This window comes from Alosa pseudoharengus, unplaced genomic scaffold (genome assembly GCF_046254945.1).
Source record: "Alosa pseudoharengus isolate Yale_2024_CS ecotype anadromous, Long Island Sound unplaced genomic scaffold, YU_APseudo_1.1 YU_APseudo_1.1_scf_11, whole genome shotgun sequence".
NCBI lineage: Eukaryota > Metazoa > Chordata > Actinopteri > Clupeiformes > Clupeidae > Alosa > Alosa pseudoharengus.
Window position 1 is genome coordinate 7,390,538 of NW_027468576.1, and position 18,373 is coordinate 7,408,910.

The following is an 18,373-nucleotide window of genomic DNA, read 5'->3' on the forward strand; positions in this document are numbered from 1 at the left end:
ATGCAGTGCTTTGGTCAGGATGCACAGGAGTTGTTTTAATAAAATATGCATCAGTTAGGCAACTCTTTTCAACTACAGATTACTTTTAAGGAAATGCATGCTTATGAGCACAAGATATGTGTCATGTTGCAACCCCCTGCCACTCAGAAAAGAGAGAAAAAAGAGCACACAGCACGGAATCACTGGAATTTGTCTAGAATTGCCACCCAGACAACTACAATTGCTCACAGTTACACCACATTGTCTAGAAGGAAGCATGATTCCACTTTAGGCGGTATCCCACAGTGTTGGCTTGGAATGAGGTTTCTGTGCATCCAGACAGGGAACATATGTCAACAGAGTGGCACAATTTGGCCACTTGTGTCGACCTTTGCTCTTTGGTGTACAATTGGACTCCATCCAATCTGTGTTGTGACAATCCCTCTCCCCTCTTCAACCCACCCACACGTTTCCTAGGGACAAGTCAAAGGGACGAGATTGGAAAGGTATTTTTCTGGGTGCCCTTTCATGTACTGTGTCTTGGACAAAAGATCTTCACTATGTCAACACAACCTGAATAGATGGGTGAGTTTTGCCACGTGGACAAACAAACATATACAAACACACATATACACAGACAAACACACACACACACACACACATACACACACACACACACACACACACACACACACATTGTGTATGTATCAACTGATGTGAATGTAGTGTTTATGGAAGTGTTCAAATCAAAACTGGCTGGATAGAGGTGCTTGGATGTTTTGGGAGCGGGGGGCATGTTGGGGGAGGGGGGCATGTTTCTCTGAAGAGTGCTGATTTGGAAGGTCAACTCTGCCCTGGACACTGCAAGCAGTTGTCACACTGTATCCAGGACCGGTGTACTGCGTCTCTGCCTGGAAACGGAAGCAACTGTCTCTCTGTGGCGTGCAGCCTCGAAGAGGGAGAGACCAAGCCTGTGAGAAACACATCAGTCAGAGACATCTCTCTTGCTCTTATCCTCCTCTCATTGAGCGAGTCGTCATGAGTCCAAATAAAAAAGCACACACCAGCTCTTTCCTGAGATGAGGAAATAAGGGACCATCTAGTCTGCAGTCACGGTCATCACGTCTGTCTCTCACCTTTTAATCCGACTGATTTGCTCACACAGAATGGACAGGTACTGTGTGAGTTTCACCATGGCGATGATGAGCGTGCCCCCGACGAACATGCACGTGGGCCAGAAGAGGGAGTGGAAGACGGCGCCGCGGCCGTAGAGTCTGGTCAGCAGCACGGAGTCCTGCTGCTCGCCTGGGTCGTAGTAGCAAGGCACCTGCTGGTGCATCTTCAGTCTCTCAGAGATGTTCAGGACCATTGAGTGCATGGTAGTGTGATCCTTGCGGCACTTGGGAACATAGAAACACTGCAGGGACAGACAGAGCCATGACAATAAATAACCTCTGACGCCACTTACAGAAACCAAGATGTAACGGCAGCAATCCTACAATCCTATTAGCTGTTTTGTTATGGCTGACACATGAAAAGGTCTTGAGTGGAGACAGCTATAAAGCATAGCTATAAATCTCAAAATACCTTGCATTTCAGATTGAACATCCCCATCACTTGTTCACCACAACTGTTAGACACATGCAGGTGTGCGCAACAGAAACTACGGATACAAAACACTATTTATAAGCTTGCTGAGGATTTTGAGATTTACAGCAGCACCTTAATTTGATCTAGATAGTTCTAGAAAGACCTGTCAGCCACAGGCTCCTGCTCACCTCAGGGTTGGAGTCCTGTGCCTCCTCGTTGTAGGAGAGCCGGAGCACTCGGCCGGATGTGTTGAGACTGACAAACACCTGTAAGCATGGATACCTGGAACTCTTCCAGCACTCGGAGCCGCAGCTGTAGGTGCAGTTAATCTCGGCCACGACAGTAGAGTTGAGCACGGTGCAGCTGGACTCCTCCGTCCACACGCTGAGCATGCATTGGGCAGACAGGAGGGAAAGTCACTGACCTGCTTAGCCAGATGACACTCTTGTATATTTTACAGACTCGAGTAAATGACATGAAATGATAACAAGGCCAAAGGTTTGTTTTATGTTGCTGTTATCATTGTTCACATCCAATCCCAAAGTGAAATCCCAAATTTCCCATGAACATCATAGAGTCTCTCATACACAGATGCTGTGTATTAGAGACTCTATGATGTTCATGGGAAATAGAGACTAGGTCAGTTATTGTCGGCTGAATCAGTGATCACATAGTTTCAATTGCTACCTCATGAACTCCCTCAGCCACAATTTCATGTTACATATTTTTTTTATAATAACTAGTTGCCCATTGCCCAGTGACAACATAATATTCCACTCCAAGGAGTTTTATCACCGCATATTTTACAATACCAATGTTTGTAAATTAAGAGATTTGTTTCCAAAAACATGTCCAATAAATTCCCCATATTAATGATATTTAAAAAATTGTGCTTTTATTTTGCTTTTGACTTGCTTTTATTAAGTAGAAATAATCAAAACAACCCAACTTCAGTTTGACTGATATTACCTGAAATTCCCAATAAAAATGATTAATGAAAATTCATTAAAATGGAGCTTATCTCTTTTAGTAAATTAACTCCTGAAATGAACTCTAGAGCAGCACACAAGCAGTGTTGGGGTGGCTAAGTTTATGGCTTAAGGTACTTCTTTTTCATGTACACCCTCATTGGGACATTAATGTCACCCTTCTTGTACACCCTCATTGGGACATTAATGTCACCCTTCTTGTACACCCTCATTGGTACATTAATGTCACCCTTCTTGTTTAGCTCAGAGTTTCCCATGCTCAGCTGGCTTTTTAATTACCACTGAAGACAATTTGGTGCAAGAACACAACCTGCTCCAGTGTGCCAGAGGTCAGCATCATTTGGGCATGCTCAACAATTCCCAATTTCAGCTCCTGGCACAGCGATATGTTTTGGGTGCAGCAGGAGAGAGGTTCTGAAGCCAAGTGTGTCCGCTTTCTATTACAGATCGACAGAATGTGGGCAACAAATTAGGCTATTTATATTAATAGTGTTCTGGCAGGGCATGAGTGGGGAATTGGCACGCTGGCACGCTGTGAAGTACAGCAATCGGCTGATTTCACACACCTGTGTTTTGACACAGCGGAGTGGGGTGGGGGGGTCTGGCATACCTGTCTGAGTAGGAGCGCACCATAGTAATGCCCAAGACAAAGTACATCATGACGGAGAATAGGATCATGCTCAGGCCCAGCAGAATGGCTCGGTCCTCTCCTGCCTTCAGAGCCGTCACCGTCTTCCTCTTGTCCAAGATGTCATACTCACGGATCTTTTGGTAAATTGTCCTGACATATGACATTATGTTTTAGGAACATAGCAACACATTACATTTATATAACGCTTTTCACGACACTCAAAGCGCTTCACATTGAAGGGGGAACCTCACTAGCCACCACCAATGTGGAGCACCCACCTAGATGATGCACAGCAGCCATTAAGTGCCAGAATGCTCACCACACACCAGCTTGCACACACCAACTCAAAACCACCTTATATGCACATACCTGCATATTATATAGACACACATTTGATAGTGATAATTATAGGATCAATGTATTGTAATTGTGTCTGATGTGAAAATGACAACAAAGATAAACCTAGATAACTCCCACTGGTTATGGTTATGGATACAATATAAAGTTTATCATGCATTTGTCCCTTAAACAGAACAAAATGTTTCCTTAGAAGTAATGATGTATGTAAACACTCCTCAGGAAAAAGACATCAGTAAATATGTGACAGACTGATGAACACTGATTAACACAAAGTTGTTTGATCACTATCAACAACAAATGAGTACATAACTCATTACAGTTGGGCACTGTAGGTGTTTTAAAACTCTCATCAATTGCTTATTTCTTTTTAAAAACCAAATGTGCGAGAATAACTGTACATGACTCCAGGAAAGATTTTTTATGTGCCTTATAACTATAAATGTACACATTTGTATACAACAAATTTGCCATGTTATGCACCACTTAAAGTTTATTTAAAAGTTTGGCTTCAATAAGAATACAGTATGAAAATGCAGTCTCATATTCCCATGATGAGCATGATTAGTTATGAAACCACCCTCTTTCATCACCTGCCCTCTCCTCACCTCTAAAGCCATTCCTAAATCACTGCATCACTGTCATGATGCCTCCACTGTGGTTGCTATTCTATTCTTACACATCATAGCATGGATACAACATCACCACCATTTGTTCCATCCTGTCTGCATGCACTTCTATCTGAAAGATGAGCATATCACCACCATACCTTCCCTCATGTCCTGTTCTTTGAGCGCCGCCTTTGGCTCCAGCCCATAGGAACATCCTCCCTGCTGCTCCAGAGTGGCTATGGCTCAGTGAAGGCTTCGGATAAGGCTGCTGGTGCTGCTGGAAGGTCCTGAGAGGAGAGCACGATCGGTCAGTCAGGCATCCGTGAGCTTTAACTCCCCCGATCCTGCTCCTCCCTTTGTGCCGTCCAGTGCTCTTCCCCTCTCACACACACATGCACACAGGTGGACAACATTGAAGACCACTGGAGTCTCTAAGACATGGGGTTCGAGCTCAGGTTTTCCAAGACAATGTTCCTAAGTTGCCGACAAGAAGCACTACCAGAACGAGGCAAGTTAGGGCTCTTGAGAAGTGTTGGACAGACTGGTCATCCTATTGTTTCCGACTGAGAGCAAGCAGTGCCAGTGCCATTTCCACGTGTGAGTTAAGAGAGATGGGGAGAGTAAGTGAGGGATGCTGAGAGGGAGACTAAAACAGAGAGAGAGAGAGAGAGAGAGAGGAGGAGGGGCAGAAAGCAGCGGTGCCCCCACCACCTGAATGGAATGAGTGGCAGTCTCTGAGCCCGCACGCTTCACATCACATGCATCCTCATTTCCTGCCCCTTCTCATTTGCCACTGCCTATTCATAGGCGGCGGGGTTGCGGGGACTATGGAATAATGATGAGGTCTGCCGGCAGAACAGACCCTCGCCACAACATTGATCCCTTCCAACGTTTCAAATGGTGTGAGGCGGGTGCTGTTCAAAGCCACCACTCCTCCACCCCTGCCCTGCTGATTGGTCTTCCCAAAGAGCCTATAACATTGTGGTGACACAGGTGTTTGGGAAGAGGAGGTGGGGTGTGATTAACAGTATCTTTGTGTATTGTGTGTATGCAGGCAATGTGCCAAGGCAGCGCTCACTGGCTGGATAATGTTTTCCATTCGGCCTCCTTGTTTTAATTGAGAGTTTTTGTGTGCACACGTGTTCGCTTGTGTTCATGGGTGGGCCAGCTTGGAAAAACTTGTGCATTGTGCATGAGTGACTATTGGCAAACATTTAATTAGCCCCTGCTGCTCTAAAAGCCTTTCCTTGCCACTTAGATAAGAGCAAACATTTGTGCATTGCATGTACATATTCAAGAGATAACTGTTTCTCTACTCAGAATAATGCTTTTGGCTTTGTGGCAATGTAATTCCATTTACCAACTGTCTGCTTTCCTGACAGAGTTATTTGTTTACGTATGACAGCCTGCTCCTCACCATTGTGCCGGAGGAAGCTGTCATTTTGCCACTTTTCACTGAGGATAAAGTGCTTTCGATAACCCCCAGTAAAAGCACAGATTGCTTTTGCCTGCTGTAGAGCACATTGGATGTCACAGATAAGACATGAGGCTCTTTCTGGCCACATCTTCATAATGTCTCAGCAGACGTCGGCCTGACAGCGTCTGCTGTGATGACTGACAGGGGAGACTCTCGGATCCTTGTATGTCTGTGGAGCTAAAGCTGTAGTTGTCATTTCTCTTCCTTTTTCATCTGTGGGTCATGTGTGCAGACATATCCCAATAGTATGATGCAGTATGATGGAAATATGGAGGGGGTGGGCATGGGGGGTGGATTGCATTTACTACCACATTTCTACCCTTGTAATGACCTTGTTGGAAACAAATAGGCTGTTTATTTATCAGTATTCCAACAGACAGTGGCACCTGGAGAGGTCTTGAAAACATCTGGACAGGTCAGCCTCAGTTGATGCAAATTATCACCTTGGCCACTAATCCTCACTGACATTTAATTGCAGAGGTTCCTCAACAATCATTACTCATCTGGAAGCACATTATTTGGGGGGCAATCCTTTATCATCTTAAGTGGCAAGTCTCTAGACTGCTATTTCCAAACATCAAGCAACAAACAAACAAACAACGAAGCCTACTGAAACATTAGGATATGATCAGTGATGAGCACCTTCCATCAGGGGACAGCCTACTTGGAGGTGTAGGCCATAGGTATGCCAAAGTGATTCAAATTAAATGTTTTTTCTCATTGAGACAATGTCCTTTTTTGCAAACAGTGTTTCTATTTAACAAGGGACCTCAGTATGTTTGCAGGTGTTAAGCTCAATGGACTGTTTAATTATGGAAATGAGGGCATATTAGTTCATCTCTGCCACCACTGACTATTGAATGTGCCCTGGCAACTGAAGAGGATCTTAATGAAATGTTCATGTTTATCTTAAACAGTAACTCAAACTAAGGATCCGCAATCAGGAAAATTGCTACAACTGTAACTGAAAAAAGGAAATCTCTCCACTGAATGTAGCTGTTCTCTATATAAAGACGGTAATTAATAGGCCTTTCATGTGCAATGTACTTCAGTTAATTAAAAAAGCTTGGTGGTTTTTGGGAAGACTGCTGACGATGGATGAGGAGCATTGGCAAAAAGCCACAATGTCCATAACATCCACATAAAGGTCTCTAGATGAGCATGTGTCAGCTAACATGGTCGCTTTCATTTATTGGTAAGTTGACTGTTAGCAAGTCTCACTAAATAGCCTAGGTTATACAGTGCAGAATCCATTGAGTTGCATTAGTAATGTGATGTTCATTAGCCGAGCAATCCCCCAACCCCTTTTATTTAACACATAATTACATGCCTAATCTTGCATGAAATTATTTCACTAATTGCAAGGAAGGTAAACTCCAGAGGACAGCATATGCTAAAGAGGTTAAATATGGTCTAAATAAATGCTTTTTTTTTTACCAAACAAAAATGTGTCCACAAGGATGAAATAAGCTGCAATAAATGCATCCTCAGTTTTGGCAGCATGACTACTGAACCCTGCACCTCTAGGAGCAGATAAGAGAAAGAGCAGATAAACACAAAGCTTCATTATGTACCAATCAGCTATTGATGGATCAATATATCACATACAAGATAAAGTCATTGTAAAATGCTACCTGAGATGCATAATTGGCTTTTTACATTGATTTTTCCATTCCTTTTTAATACTATCTGGTTAAGTAGATTAATGATGATAGGTCCTGTTGTTTTGCTAACAGGCATACCTGCCAAGAAAACTATCATGACCCCTGGCACTCATATAGACGAGTCTATTAAACACCTTATGACAATTACTGTACCAGAGTGTTTTCATACTTTGGGAAATAGCTGGAGATTAATGAGATATTATTTCCAGAACCTGATTCAATGATGCTGATAATTAATGAGTTGAAATATTTAGCGATTAGTTCCTCATGAGCAATTCTGAGCTAGCCTGTTTCATTTTTTTTTTTTTTTTGTAAATGGGCTTCAGAGAGACTATAGATTGAGATTTGTAGTCAAATGCACTTGGACAGATGTAGGCTCTTTTCCATCAATTTGCATTAAAACAGACTTGGATGTGTGTGGGGTTTGTTTTGAAATGTCACGAAGCCCAAGTTGTACGAAGTACAACTATGTTCTGTCATTATCAAGCAAATTATCTTTTAATGAAAGCACTTTCAGGTCTATTACTCTAATGAGATTTTATTATGGAAACTTTCTCCTCTGGTGGTCAGACAGGCATGCTTGTGAAACTTAAACACATGCTCACGAGACAGCATGGAATACACAGTTAGCAAAAGCAGTGGGTGGTGACAAAGAGAGGCCTTCACAGGCCTTAACATTGTTACCACCTTGATTTAAGAGGGCATAGTAGACCCTGGCATATATGGGAGCTGCCATTTTAGAGCTGTTTAAAGCGGGGGCAAAGTGTTCACCAATCTTAACATAAACCTGGAGGCAAACAAGGTGTTTATGGTGAGGATAGGCATGTGTCCTTCAACATATAGTAGACCTCACTGAGGACCTGTCAAATGCATCAGTTATAGTTGAAGAGTGTGAGGATACTGAATTCATTTAAAGGGATCCAGAATGGTGTGTTTGAATCCCTTCATGCCAGTTTTGTTAAACAAGGGATCCATCTCATTATAAATATAATAATAAATATTATTATTATAATAAAATCACCGCACAAAAAGGAACATTTTGTAACGTAATTAAAGTTTTAGACTGGGGGGGGGTTAGCACGTTAAGCTGTCAGCAAATTAAACTGCAGGTTGTAGAAATATTTCAACAAACTGTCTAACAAATTGCCAGGATTTCAAAGCTTTTTCTGTTTTTAGAATGGCTCAAAGTGGTGCTTTTAACTTTATGGCTCCAGTAATTTCAAGTTAATTGAACATTAACTACTACAAATGGGCCCATTCACTGTCACATTAATATGAACAAATCCATTCTATTCAATTTTTAATAAAGCACAAACTGTCTAAGCACTCCCTTAAAGAAGCAGTTTACTGTATTTAGGGGGAACAGTGTTGTTGGTGTTGCACATCTATTTTTTTTTCTGTGGTTGGTGTTTATCATTGTACCAAATGTAAACATGACTGTTATACAATGAGTATAATTGCAAGATGTAAAAGTTTTAGTTTTATAGCAATATTATTTATAGTATTTAGATCTCATTTTTATGCTGTTTTTATCCTGCTTTTATTATCGTTCTCACTTGCCACAGCTACACAAGTATGAAATTATTACTTCAAATCAGACATAGTCTTGATGGGATTAATTTTGAAACAGCCTTGTTAAGGAAAGCCAACTGCCCATGTATCCATACCCACTGTGTTAGCCAAAGCTCTGCGGCGAGCATAAGAAACATTCCAAGGATTTCAAAACATGTAATTTACAACCAGACACCACGTTGTCTCCTTTGAACGTGTGATAGAGACCATTGGGACAGCAGGGGTATTCTGAGCAGTGTGTGCAAGGGGAGGGGTTGGGGGGAGTAGGAGGAATCTTGCATCCATGGGTGTTCTTGACAAGTGTCCTGAGTTATTTGTGTGCCATAAATAGCAGGGTTGAAGCTTGCAGTTGGACCACATAGCCATGTTCTCCCCCCCAGACCAGATCTTATCATCTTGTCATGACGTATGTCACAGTGCACTAAAAGACCACCATAGGCACTTACATATTTGTTTGAATTACTGACTTCTTTGGAGCCCACACTGTTACATTAGGGTAATTGCAATTGTTTAAGCCCTTTTTCCTTCTGACTGTAACCTCTAATTTTACCATCAGACATTGAAAGCTAAAGATCAGATTGCTAAAAATACACCTTCCAGATTGGTCCTCATCTGGTAAATTATACGGTTAGTCTGGGACTATCAATCAGTTAAGTAAGACTAATGACACAAAATAAGAAAATTCCGCTCCAAATACTAAGGGCTTTTTTTCAAACTATGGTGAAGATGGCCACAATATGCCATCTTGAAAACATGCTGTGAGCAAGTTTCTACATCTACAGTATAGGCTACTGAAAATATTTTTTTTCAATATCTGAGTGTTATATTCAGAATAACTCTAAATACTTAAAAATGAACAAAACCAAATACAACCCAAAATCCTGAGGATGCATATCTGTAGGAGTTCAGCAGTACTTTGTAGTCGTATCTCAAGACAGGCCTAGCCTAGCTGTGTTGATGGACTGTAGGCCAAAAAGTTCCACTGCAAATTCCATACTGTAAATTCCATACTAGTGTATTTTCTTGAACCCAGAAATGTTGAGTACCCTAAAGTTTTATTGCAGAAATGTCATCTATAGGCCTAGTGGATGGATTTCAACTTGGTGGCTAAAAGTTGCACCTTGGGCAATTTGCATAATTAGCAAAATAAGATAATTAAAGCGTGAATAGGGTAAAAAAAAAAAAATATTGCTATCACCATGAAATTTCACCAACTCAGACCACCAAGTATACATGTTTTCCCTTGGAAAAATCATTTTGAGCCTGGCTTTATCAAACGATCTGATTTTGTTTGTAAGCAAATAAGTGCATATTTAATGAGAGATATATATTTGCATATTTAAACATTAAAATTGAAAAAAAAAAACATGCAATACATTTTTTCTCATCTTCACATAAGTAATCAACTGAGAAAGTTTCATGTTGATAGCTTTCTGCAATAAACCTTTACTCAACATTTCTGGGTTCACTATTGGGCCTATGGGAGATGCAACTAGACTATACCACATTCTCTGACTATACTGCAAATTCAAAGAACCAGACCTAGAGGCTAGTGCGTGCTACCTGTTGTTTGTTTAGGCAGCAGGTGGTTCTGGTTTACAGCTGGCAACATACCATTCGGCAATGTGCAAGAGAAGCATGCTACCTTTTTGGAGTGACTGGTAAAGTGCCATACAATACAATTACAGTAGGCCTACCCTATATGTTACGTAACCTTAATGGATAACTTACGACTGTAAGCAGATAAGGCCATTAGTAATTATTTGTTAGTGCATCGAGACAAATCTATTCTGGACTATTTTAGCTAATAAATGCTAGCTAAACTATCTTTAATCAATAAACTATCTAGGTTTATTTATCAAAGCTGTCTGTCGACAGCCGGTAATGTAAAATCATTCCCCTCACATTTTATAATTTTATAATCACAACGTTTAACTAACAATTGTTAGCAACATCTATCCAAGCACAAAGTGTTTACTGCTAATGATTGGCGCTTTGCTAATAATATAGGCCTACTACTATGTTAGCTGAGTTACATGTAGCTATAACTTGCCTAACATAGATAGTTGCTGCTCCTATGTAGACAGCTTCAAGACAGCTGCCTATCAGAGAATGTCTACTAATGTTTAGCTTAAACGCATTACTTGACCAAAGGTGTCAAAACTGTTGCAAAGGCTAACAACCACTACTTAGCTTTTGGCTGTTTAAGGTCAGGCTCTATTGTCTACTTCCTGGTCTTGATTTTCTGTCACTCAGATTATCTTTAAAAAATATTTGGAAGTTGTTTACTTACTGGTCATGGTCATGTCATCATATTGTAATATAACATATTTTTATAATGGTGCTGATGACTCTCCAAAGATTGTATTGAGTTGATAGGATTGAGTATAACTAAATCCCACTCTGTACAGTCATATAAAATCCAACAAAACGACCAGAGAAGGTTGATACCACATACCACTTCTGTCTGCACAATCTACCGGTTTGCATTGTTTTTTGAGAGAGCATCAGAGTATGTTCATTTGTTGTAGGTGTATGCTTTTCGACAGCAGCCATCAATTGGTAAATGTGAAGTCTGTTTCTTTGCTCCTGTGGCCCAGCCTCTGGTCAGGCATCCACTCAGCAGACTGTTAATCACAGTCAACACTCGGGCCTGTTCAGGAAGGGCGCTGCTGCAGCCGTGTAATGGGCCTCAAACAACAGTGATAAATCAGGGCAAGGAGCCAATATGCAACAGCTAGTTTATGCAGCTGACAAAAGCTTCATGTTGCAGACAGGCTATGCCACTCCTGAAACAGTATGATGGGATGATTGCAAATACTGGTGAGGCACATCTGGTTGTGCATATTAGAGAGCATAGCCATTGCATTTTCTTTTAGTTTGTTGTGTTCATTATTCATGCAGTGAATTCTTGGGTTCAGTATGTTTTGGCTGATTGTAGTAAAATTGAGTTGGCATGATCTAGTTTAGCTAGTAGAAGCTACAGAAGGTAGAAGAAGGTTTACAGAGGTAATTTCGTCATTGCATTTTCATATCCATATCCATATTGTGAGTATTTTATGAGTAATAGCCTAGTAGGCATGATCTTTAGGATAACATCAATGAAAAGTTTTACCGAGATAATTTAAGAGAGATACTTTCAAACGAGAAGGCATTGGCAGCACCAGGCTGACAAATTAATAAGCTTACAAGTCAAAATAATGGGATGATTTGGAAATTCACAATGTAAAAAGGCATCACTGACATAAAAAGAGAGGCATACCTGTGTGAGGTGACATTCAGGGAACACTGCGAAGCCAAGTGTTAAACCAATGTTGCTAAATGGCTCCCTAATCCCCTTGAAGCACCACAGATGCCCTCCCTGTCCTTTCTGTCTCCTCTGAGCTCACTGCAAAGCTATTACAAGCTAGTGGCTACCGACGATTTGTAGTTATTGCGGTAACAGCAACCCCCCTAGCAGATGAAATTGCAGTGGGTGATCACATGTGGTGTTTCTCTTGTTTCAATCACAGAGTAGTGGTGTCGGGCAGAGCAAGTTGTTGTCTATCCTTGATTGCCAAGCTTGATTTCTGAGATATGATTTTGCTCAGGTGTTTAACCCCACTCTGCAGTGGTTGTAGGTTGGCAGAGGTTAAACACAGAACATGGTTAAAACACAGCTGTTGTCTGAATACTGCTGATATCGCCAACAAAATGATCCCCATTACTGATAGTTTTGTAGGGATGATAATAATTTAACTCTGTAGTAGGGCTGCAACAATTAATCAATTAATAAGTCAACTATTAAATTGATTATCAACTATTTTGGTAATTGGTTAATCGGTTTGGGTCATTATGATTAAATCATAATATTTTTTATACACATATTTAGACATAATGGTCACATTATATTTGTATTAATATGGTTAGTTTCATGTGCTGTTGCAGAACATGAAGCATGATTGCCCCCTAATTACATACAGTTCAGATCAGCAACGACAACGACAAGAAACCATTTTTGTCACCATACTGTTGCAAACACATTGCATGTCCTTGCAATGAAAACCATGATGACCACATATACTTTAATTTCAAGTGGCTGGCAAGTTATTTTTAGTAGTCCATTCATTCAGCTTTTCTAAAAGGTCACTTGATGTCCTCTCATTCGAGCTGTGTAGCATGATTATGACTTTGTGGTTACCAGTCCATTCCTGTTATGCTTGCGGACGCGGAGGAGGATTCCCCCAATGGCGATGCTAGTCTGGTGGATGACAGCCAGCAAGCTGGCACCAAACAGGGTGAGAGAGCATGCGCTCATCTGCCAGTTCTGTGGTCTTGAGAGCCTGAAGAATCCAACCCCCCCTGGCAGTGCAATGTAACATAAGACTGTCAAATGATGGGCTGCACTTGTTCCCACTGTTATATAAAAAACAGGGATTTCTGAGAAGGCATGGTCTGGCCTGGTCCATCAGGTGGCATCCAGTAGGCCCCCCTGGTGCCATTGTGATCTAAAAACTTGATTAGCAGCGAAGGGCGCGCTGGTTATTTACACACCCTTCCCAATATAGCGCCACAACAAAAAACACATGTCATCACTTCTTGGGACTTTATAGGCAGGTCTCGGGCAGGTCATTTGGAAATGTTTGAGGTTACATGCTTGCCATTCAGCATTGGACTAAAATGGCAGTAGAACAAGGCTGTGGAAACATAATCTATGAATATAACACTAGATTATGTAAGAGTATAGACCTGTAAAAGTTTTTATTGCACAAGTAGCTTTTAATATTGTATTACCATGGTCTTACATATAATATTGTACACCAGGTCTTACAATTTTGAAAATATTTCATGTGTGGTCAACTTTCATGATATCATTTATTAGGCTATTTATCCTCATCATTGATGGTGTTGAGTATGTTAAGTAAGGCCAATAATGATTGATATTGAACGACAGGAATAGCGGCAGGAAGTTACAAGTTTTGTCAGTGATTGTTTAGGTGCTTTTTCAGGGCTTGCTATGGATATACATTTAATAGGTGCATAGCGGAAGCATAGTCTTCATAGAACACTCCTGTTCCTGTTGTCTCAAGACTCATCTAACAGATGAAGATACGACTATTCCATCTGTCTGTCATGTAGAGCCCGACCGATATGAGATTTTACCGATTATTACCGATTTCAATATTTGATTTCAAAAATCGATGAACGACAAATCGGCGGTATTCATTTTTAACAAATACAATGTAAAAATGTACAAGGTGACAAATAATCAAGGTCAGACATTGCTTTTAAATAGGCCTAACTATCTGGTATTCTAATGAAAGGTTCTTATACAATAACCTATTCTCTATACACTATAACTAAACACTTACCTGTAATAAATAGTGTGATACTTTGCGTGATTGGGAATGAAAATGACATAATGTGAGATAATGTCCATAGTCGAATATGACGCTTGAACTTATTGCCTGCGTCGCGTCTCTGGAATGGCTCTGTTGCGTGTTGATTTTCATTCCGGTTCCCATGTTAACAGGTTACAGCAGCCACTCTGCCTCGAACCATGCTGCAACTGCGACCTAGCTAGAGAATTGAGGGGATGCCTATTTTGTTCCGCTTGACGTAAGTGGTTCTGTGCAGAAATACATTAAAAAGACCAGATGATGGTCATAATTTGTGTTTAAAAGGGGAAGTGGAGGCCACGTGTACTATAAAGTACTGTAGGAGAAATATGGTGACCATCGACCAGATTCTGAAAAGGAGGACAAGTTGTGTCTAAAAGTGGGGACAATTTTTCCAAAATGAGGATACTTCCCAATTTCTGCTTATATGCCTACAATAAATAAAGTTCGCCTCCATCACGCAGCATTATTTTACTGTTGGACATAATTTTAAGCTGGAAAGACAATACTGGTCATTTAAATTAAGGATCAGATTTAGGCTTTCCTTTATTTCATTTCAGTATCGGATATTAGATTGGCAAATATCTAATATTGGCACACCAATTTATCGGTCAGACTCTACTGTCATGTCCCCCTCCTATGATTGAGCCTGTCAAGCAAGCAATGACACTACCTTTTGACGTGTGCTTTTAGCTTGTCTGTCATTGTACAGTCATTCACAGTAACTCTGGAAAGGAATTTAGATGATATATCAAGGCACGTTGCCATGGAGCATTCAATGAAACCATTCCACAAAGCCTTGGGCTCACTGCCAGAGCAAGCCTGTATGATAACGTCAGGGACCAGATGTACAGTAGAGAAAGATGTCAGATAGTGTGGACTAGGCCTCAGGTAGTTTGTAAACTGATGTTGGATCAGATCTAATCCAAACAATATCTGGAGACAGTCTACCCTAAAGTATGTCCTTAGAAATTTCCACAATGTGATTGAAGGATTAAACAGAGTTAAGAATTTACAGCATCTGTAATGTGATTCAACTCAAGGTTCTTCTCTTCTTTGAGAGTATAAAGGAGAGACATCAAAATAATATCAGTTTTCAGAGGTCATCTAAATGTTTCATCCTCATAGGATGAACAGGCAATCTCCTAATTGCCAGCCGATGGGCGGCAAACCTTACACACCAGCTAAATTTACACACCCATTCATTCACACCATGCGTGTGCCTGGATGGAACGCTAATATCCTCACCGGCTGGAGTCCCATTGAGTCCCTAGTGTGCAAAGCGCTAATGGGTGAGTGCTAGTGATACTGCCCGCTGTGCTTGTGTGGACCATACTCACGAGGCCAAAATTAGAGTATGGCATCAGAGGGATCAGAGTCTGTTGTTTAGAGAGGTCAAAGGGCAAGGGTCATATCCCGTGTTGGTCACCAAGTCAGAGGTGGCTTGTCCATCCTCAGTGTGTGTCACGAGACAGAGTGAAGGTCAGTCAGTATGGAAATACACAGAGGGCCCTATCTAAAATGGTGGGTGTGTGTAATAATGTCTGTCAAATAGTGAAATTATTGTGCATGAATTATAGCTATCATGTGGTATGTTGGAGTATTGAGATGATTCATCAATATTTGTGCTTAAGGTCTTGATGGGGCCCAACCTAAATTAGCTTTAGCTAGGCACTTTGCACTTTTCCCATCATTCAAATAAGATGCAATGGAGAAAAATGTAAACTTTCACTGTAACATTTGAAATGAAACATATTGTTTTTGCATGGCAATCATAATTTCTTTAGCATAGTCTCTACCTCTGTTTTTCTGCCTCCATTGCTCTCTATTTCTTTGGTTCAGACAAACACACACACAACACACACACACACTCACAGTAGACTGCAGCAATAGTGTTCCAAATTCCTACCTACTGCTGTCAAAGTAAATGGGCACGTTGGTAACGGAAGATCCTGGCAGACCAGAAACAATAGTTCTAGAACAGCCAGCAAGCCAAGTCGGTCCACAACAATACAATACATCCAGTAGCCTGAACATGACAAAAGGCTGCTGCCATGTAGAGTTCATGCTGTGTACATTTTCATTGATTTAGCTAAACCTGGTGTTGAAACAGCGAATGCAAGTTAAAGCCTCTGTGATTGTCCTACCTTTGGCTGTCTCGTTATTCTGCCTAAGATTTGCTGCTTGATAATCCCATCGCCAGATGAAGAGTATGGCTGTCAGCAGTTGTTTTAACTTGCCTGTAGATGTTCTGTTGCCTTAGTTGGTTAAGCCTGTTTCTGAGAGAACCTAATGGTGGCACAGCCTTGCTAACTCCTCACTTAAGCCACTGTGCTCAAAATGTTTCACATAGCTTGTGGTGCAATAAGAGTGACAGGCACAATAGACATAGGCACTCGCTCCCTCATGCTTAAAATTAGTCAGGCTGTGTGCATTTGTAGCCTATGTTGGGGGCGTGTGCTTGTCTGTATGTGTATTTGTGTAAATATTTTGGAGACATGAGAAAAACCAAATACCTGGGCTCCAGAACTAGGCTAATTGTTAGATTATTTTAAAGATATTTGTTGTGAAAAAACCCAGGAAAGATGAGTTTTACTAGTGTTGTCTGAATTTAGATCAGATTTCAGTACATTCAACTTTATTGTCACTACAGAACAGTACTCAATGAAGCACAACGAAGCAGAATTCTCATCTAATCAGAGTAGATTAGAAGCAAATTGTTGCAAAGTGCTATAAACAAAGGTTATAGGCTATATTGTATGAAAATACATACAATTGTGATCATGAATAAAAGATTCAATCATAAGAATTAATGGGAAACGAACGTTGGTAAGTGATGAATATGAATAATGCAGTTTATTTTATGAAAGAAATACTGTATCATATTGTATGAGCTAAATAGTCTAATCTACTGTTTGTACAGAACATAGCACTGAGCGAGAATGTCTCTGAACAGCTTTGAACTTGTTTTCCTTGAAAACCTGAACATGATATATTTTTTTCTGATAACCTGCTTTGAACTTCAGTTCAATGGTGTGGTTGGCTTAGACATCTAGAGGTGAGCTATTGGTACTGCAGGCCTATTCAGAAAAGCAGGCTTTGATTTAGAAATAAAAATGACATTAAACATTTTTGCCTTTGTTAAGCACCCCTTCATTGAACAGAAAATTAGAACTCAAAAGTACACTACAAGTAGAAGCCTACTCTATAATATAGTATTTAGTAATAGATCATGTACTGCTATGGCCAAAAGTATCAGGTCCTAAAGTATAAAATCCCACATAGAATTGGCTATCTCCTTTTGATTTGTTTTTGTATTCATCGTTTGAATTAATATAGTAAGATCCTTATCATGTAGTCTGTTTTAAATGGCTTTGAATCATATCCTTCTCATTTGGTTGCGAAGCACAGGTTTGGCGTGTTCAGTCAAGTGGGAGACACAAACAGACAAAAGAACTCGATTGTTTAACAAAGTAAAATGAAACCAACTTGGAGGGTCACAGAGGAGAGAATCAAGAGTTTCTCCAAGTGAAAAGATCATCTCCTTACCCCTGTCTCAACGTGTCTCGCGTGTGTCTGCTGTACATCTCGTGTCTCGGGGAGCATGTCTGTCGCAGGGCTTTTTCCTTTCCTTTCCAGAAGGAAGCAGCAGCCCATTTGTTTGGAGGGAGCAGTGCCCACTGCGCCACCACTCCAGTGGGAACCTCAGCAGCTCCGTCCCACCACTCATTTCCTCCCAGTATCCTGTCTCAGTGAGAGTGACGGCCAACACTGACAGGATACACTGCTCAGGGTACTACTGCTTTAACACACTCAGGGTACTACTGCTTTAACACACTCAGGATACTACACTCAGGGTACTACACTCAGGGTACTACTGCTTTAACACACTCAGGGTACTACTGCTTTAACACACTCAGGGTACTACTGCTTTAATGCACTCAGGGTACTACACTCAGGGTACTACTGCTTTAACACACTCAGGGTACTACTGCTTTAACACACTCAGGGTACTACTGCTTTAACACATTCAGGGTACTACTGCTTTAACACACTCAGGGTACTACTGCTTTAATGCACTCAGGGTACTACACTCAGGGTACTACACTCAGGGTACTACTGCTT

General features: G+C 40.9%; 1 protein-coding gene across 3 annotated transcripts; it reads right to left on the minus strand.

The window, feature by feature from the left end:
• Positions 1-576: 576 nt before the first annotated feature.
• Positions 577-17,955, minus strand: s100p (S100 calcium binding protein P). Of its 3 annotated transcripts, none has more exons than XM_076277889.1 (6): positions 17,798-17,955; positions 4,316-4,444; positions 3,169-3,339; positions 1,758-1,953; positions 1,116-1,396; positions 577-950 (listed from the first exon to the last, which is right to left on the minus strand). In XM_076277889.1, exons 1-6 carry the CDS (start codon positions 17,833-17,835, stop codon positions 854-856), a joined length of 912 nt encoding a protein of 303 aa, XP_076134004.1. In that variant the 5' UTR covers positions 17,836-17,955; the 3' UTR covers positions 577-853. The 3 variants fall into 3 exon arrangements, with proteins under 3 accessions (XP_076134004.1, XP_076134006.1, XP_076134005.1); XM_076277891.1 differs by lacking the exon at positions 17,798-17,955 and adding an exon at positions 16,396-17,503; XM_076277890.1 differs by having other exon boundaries at positions 577-1,396.
• Positions 17,956-18,373: the final 418 nt, after the last annotated feature.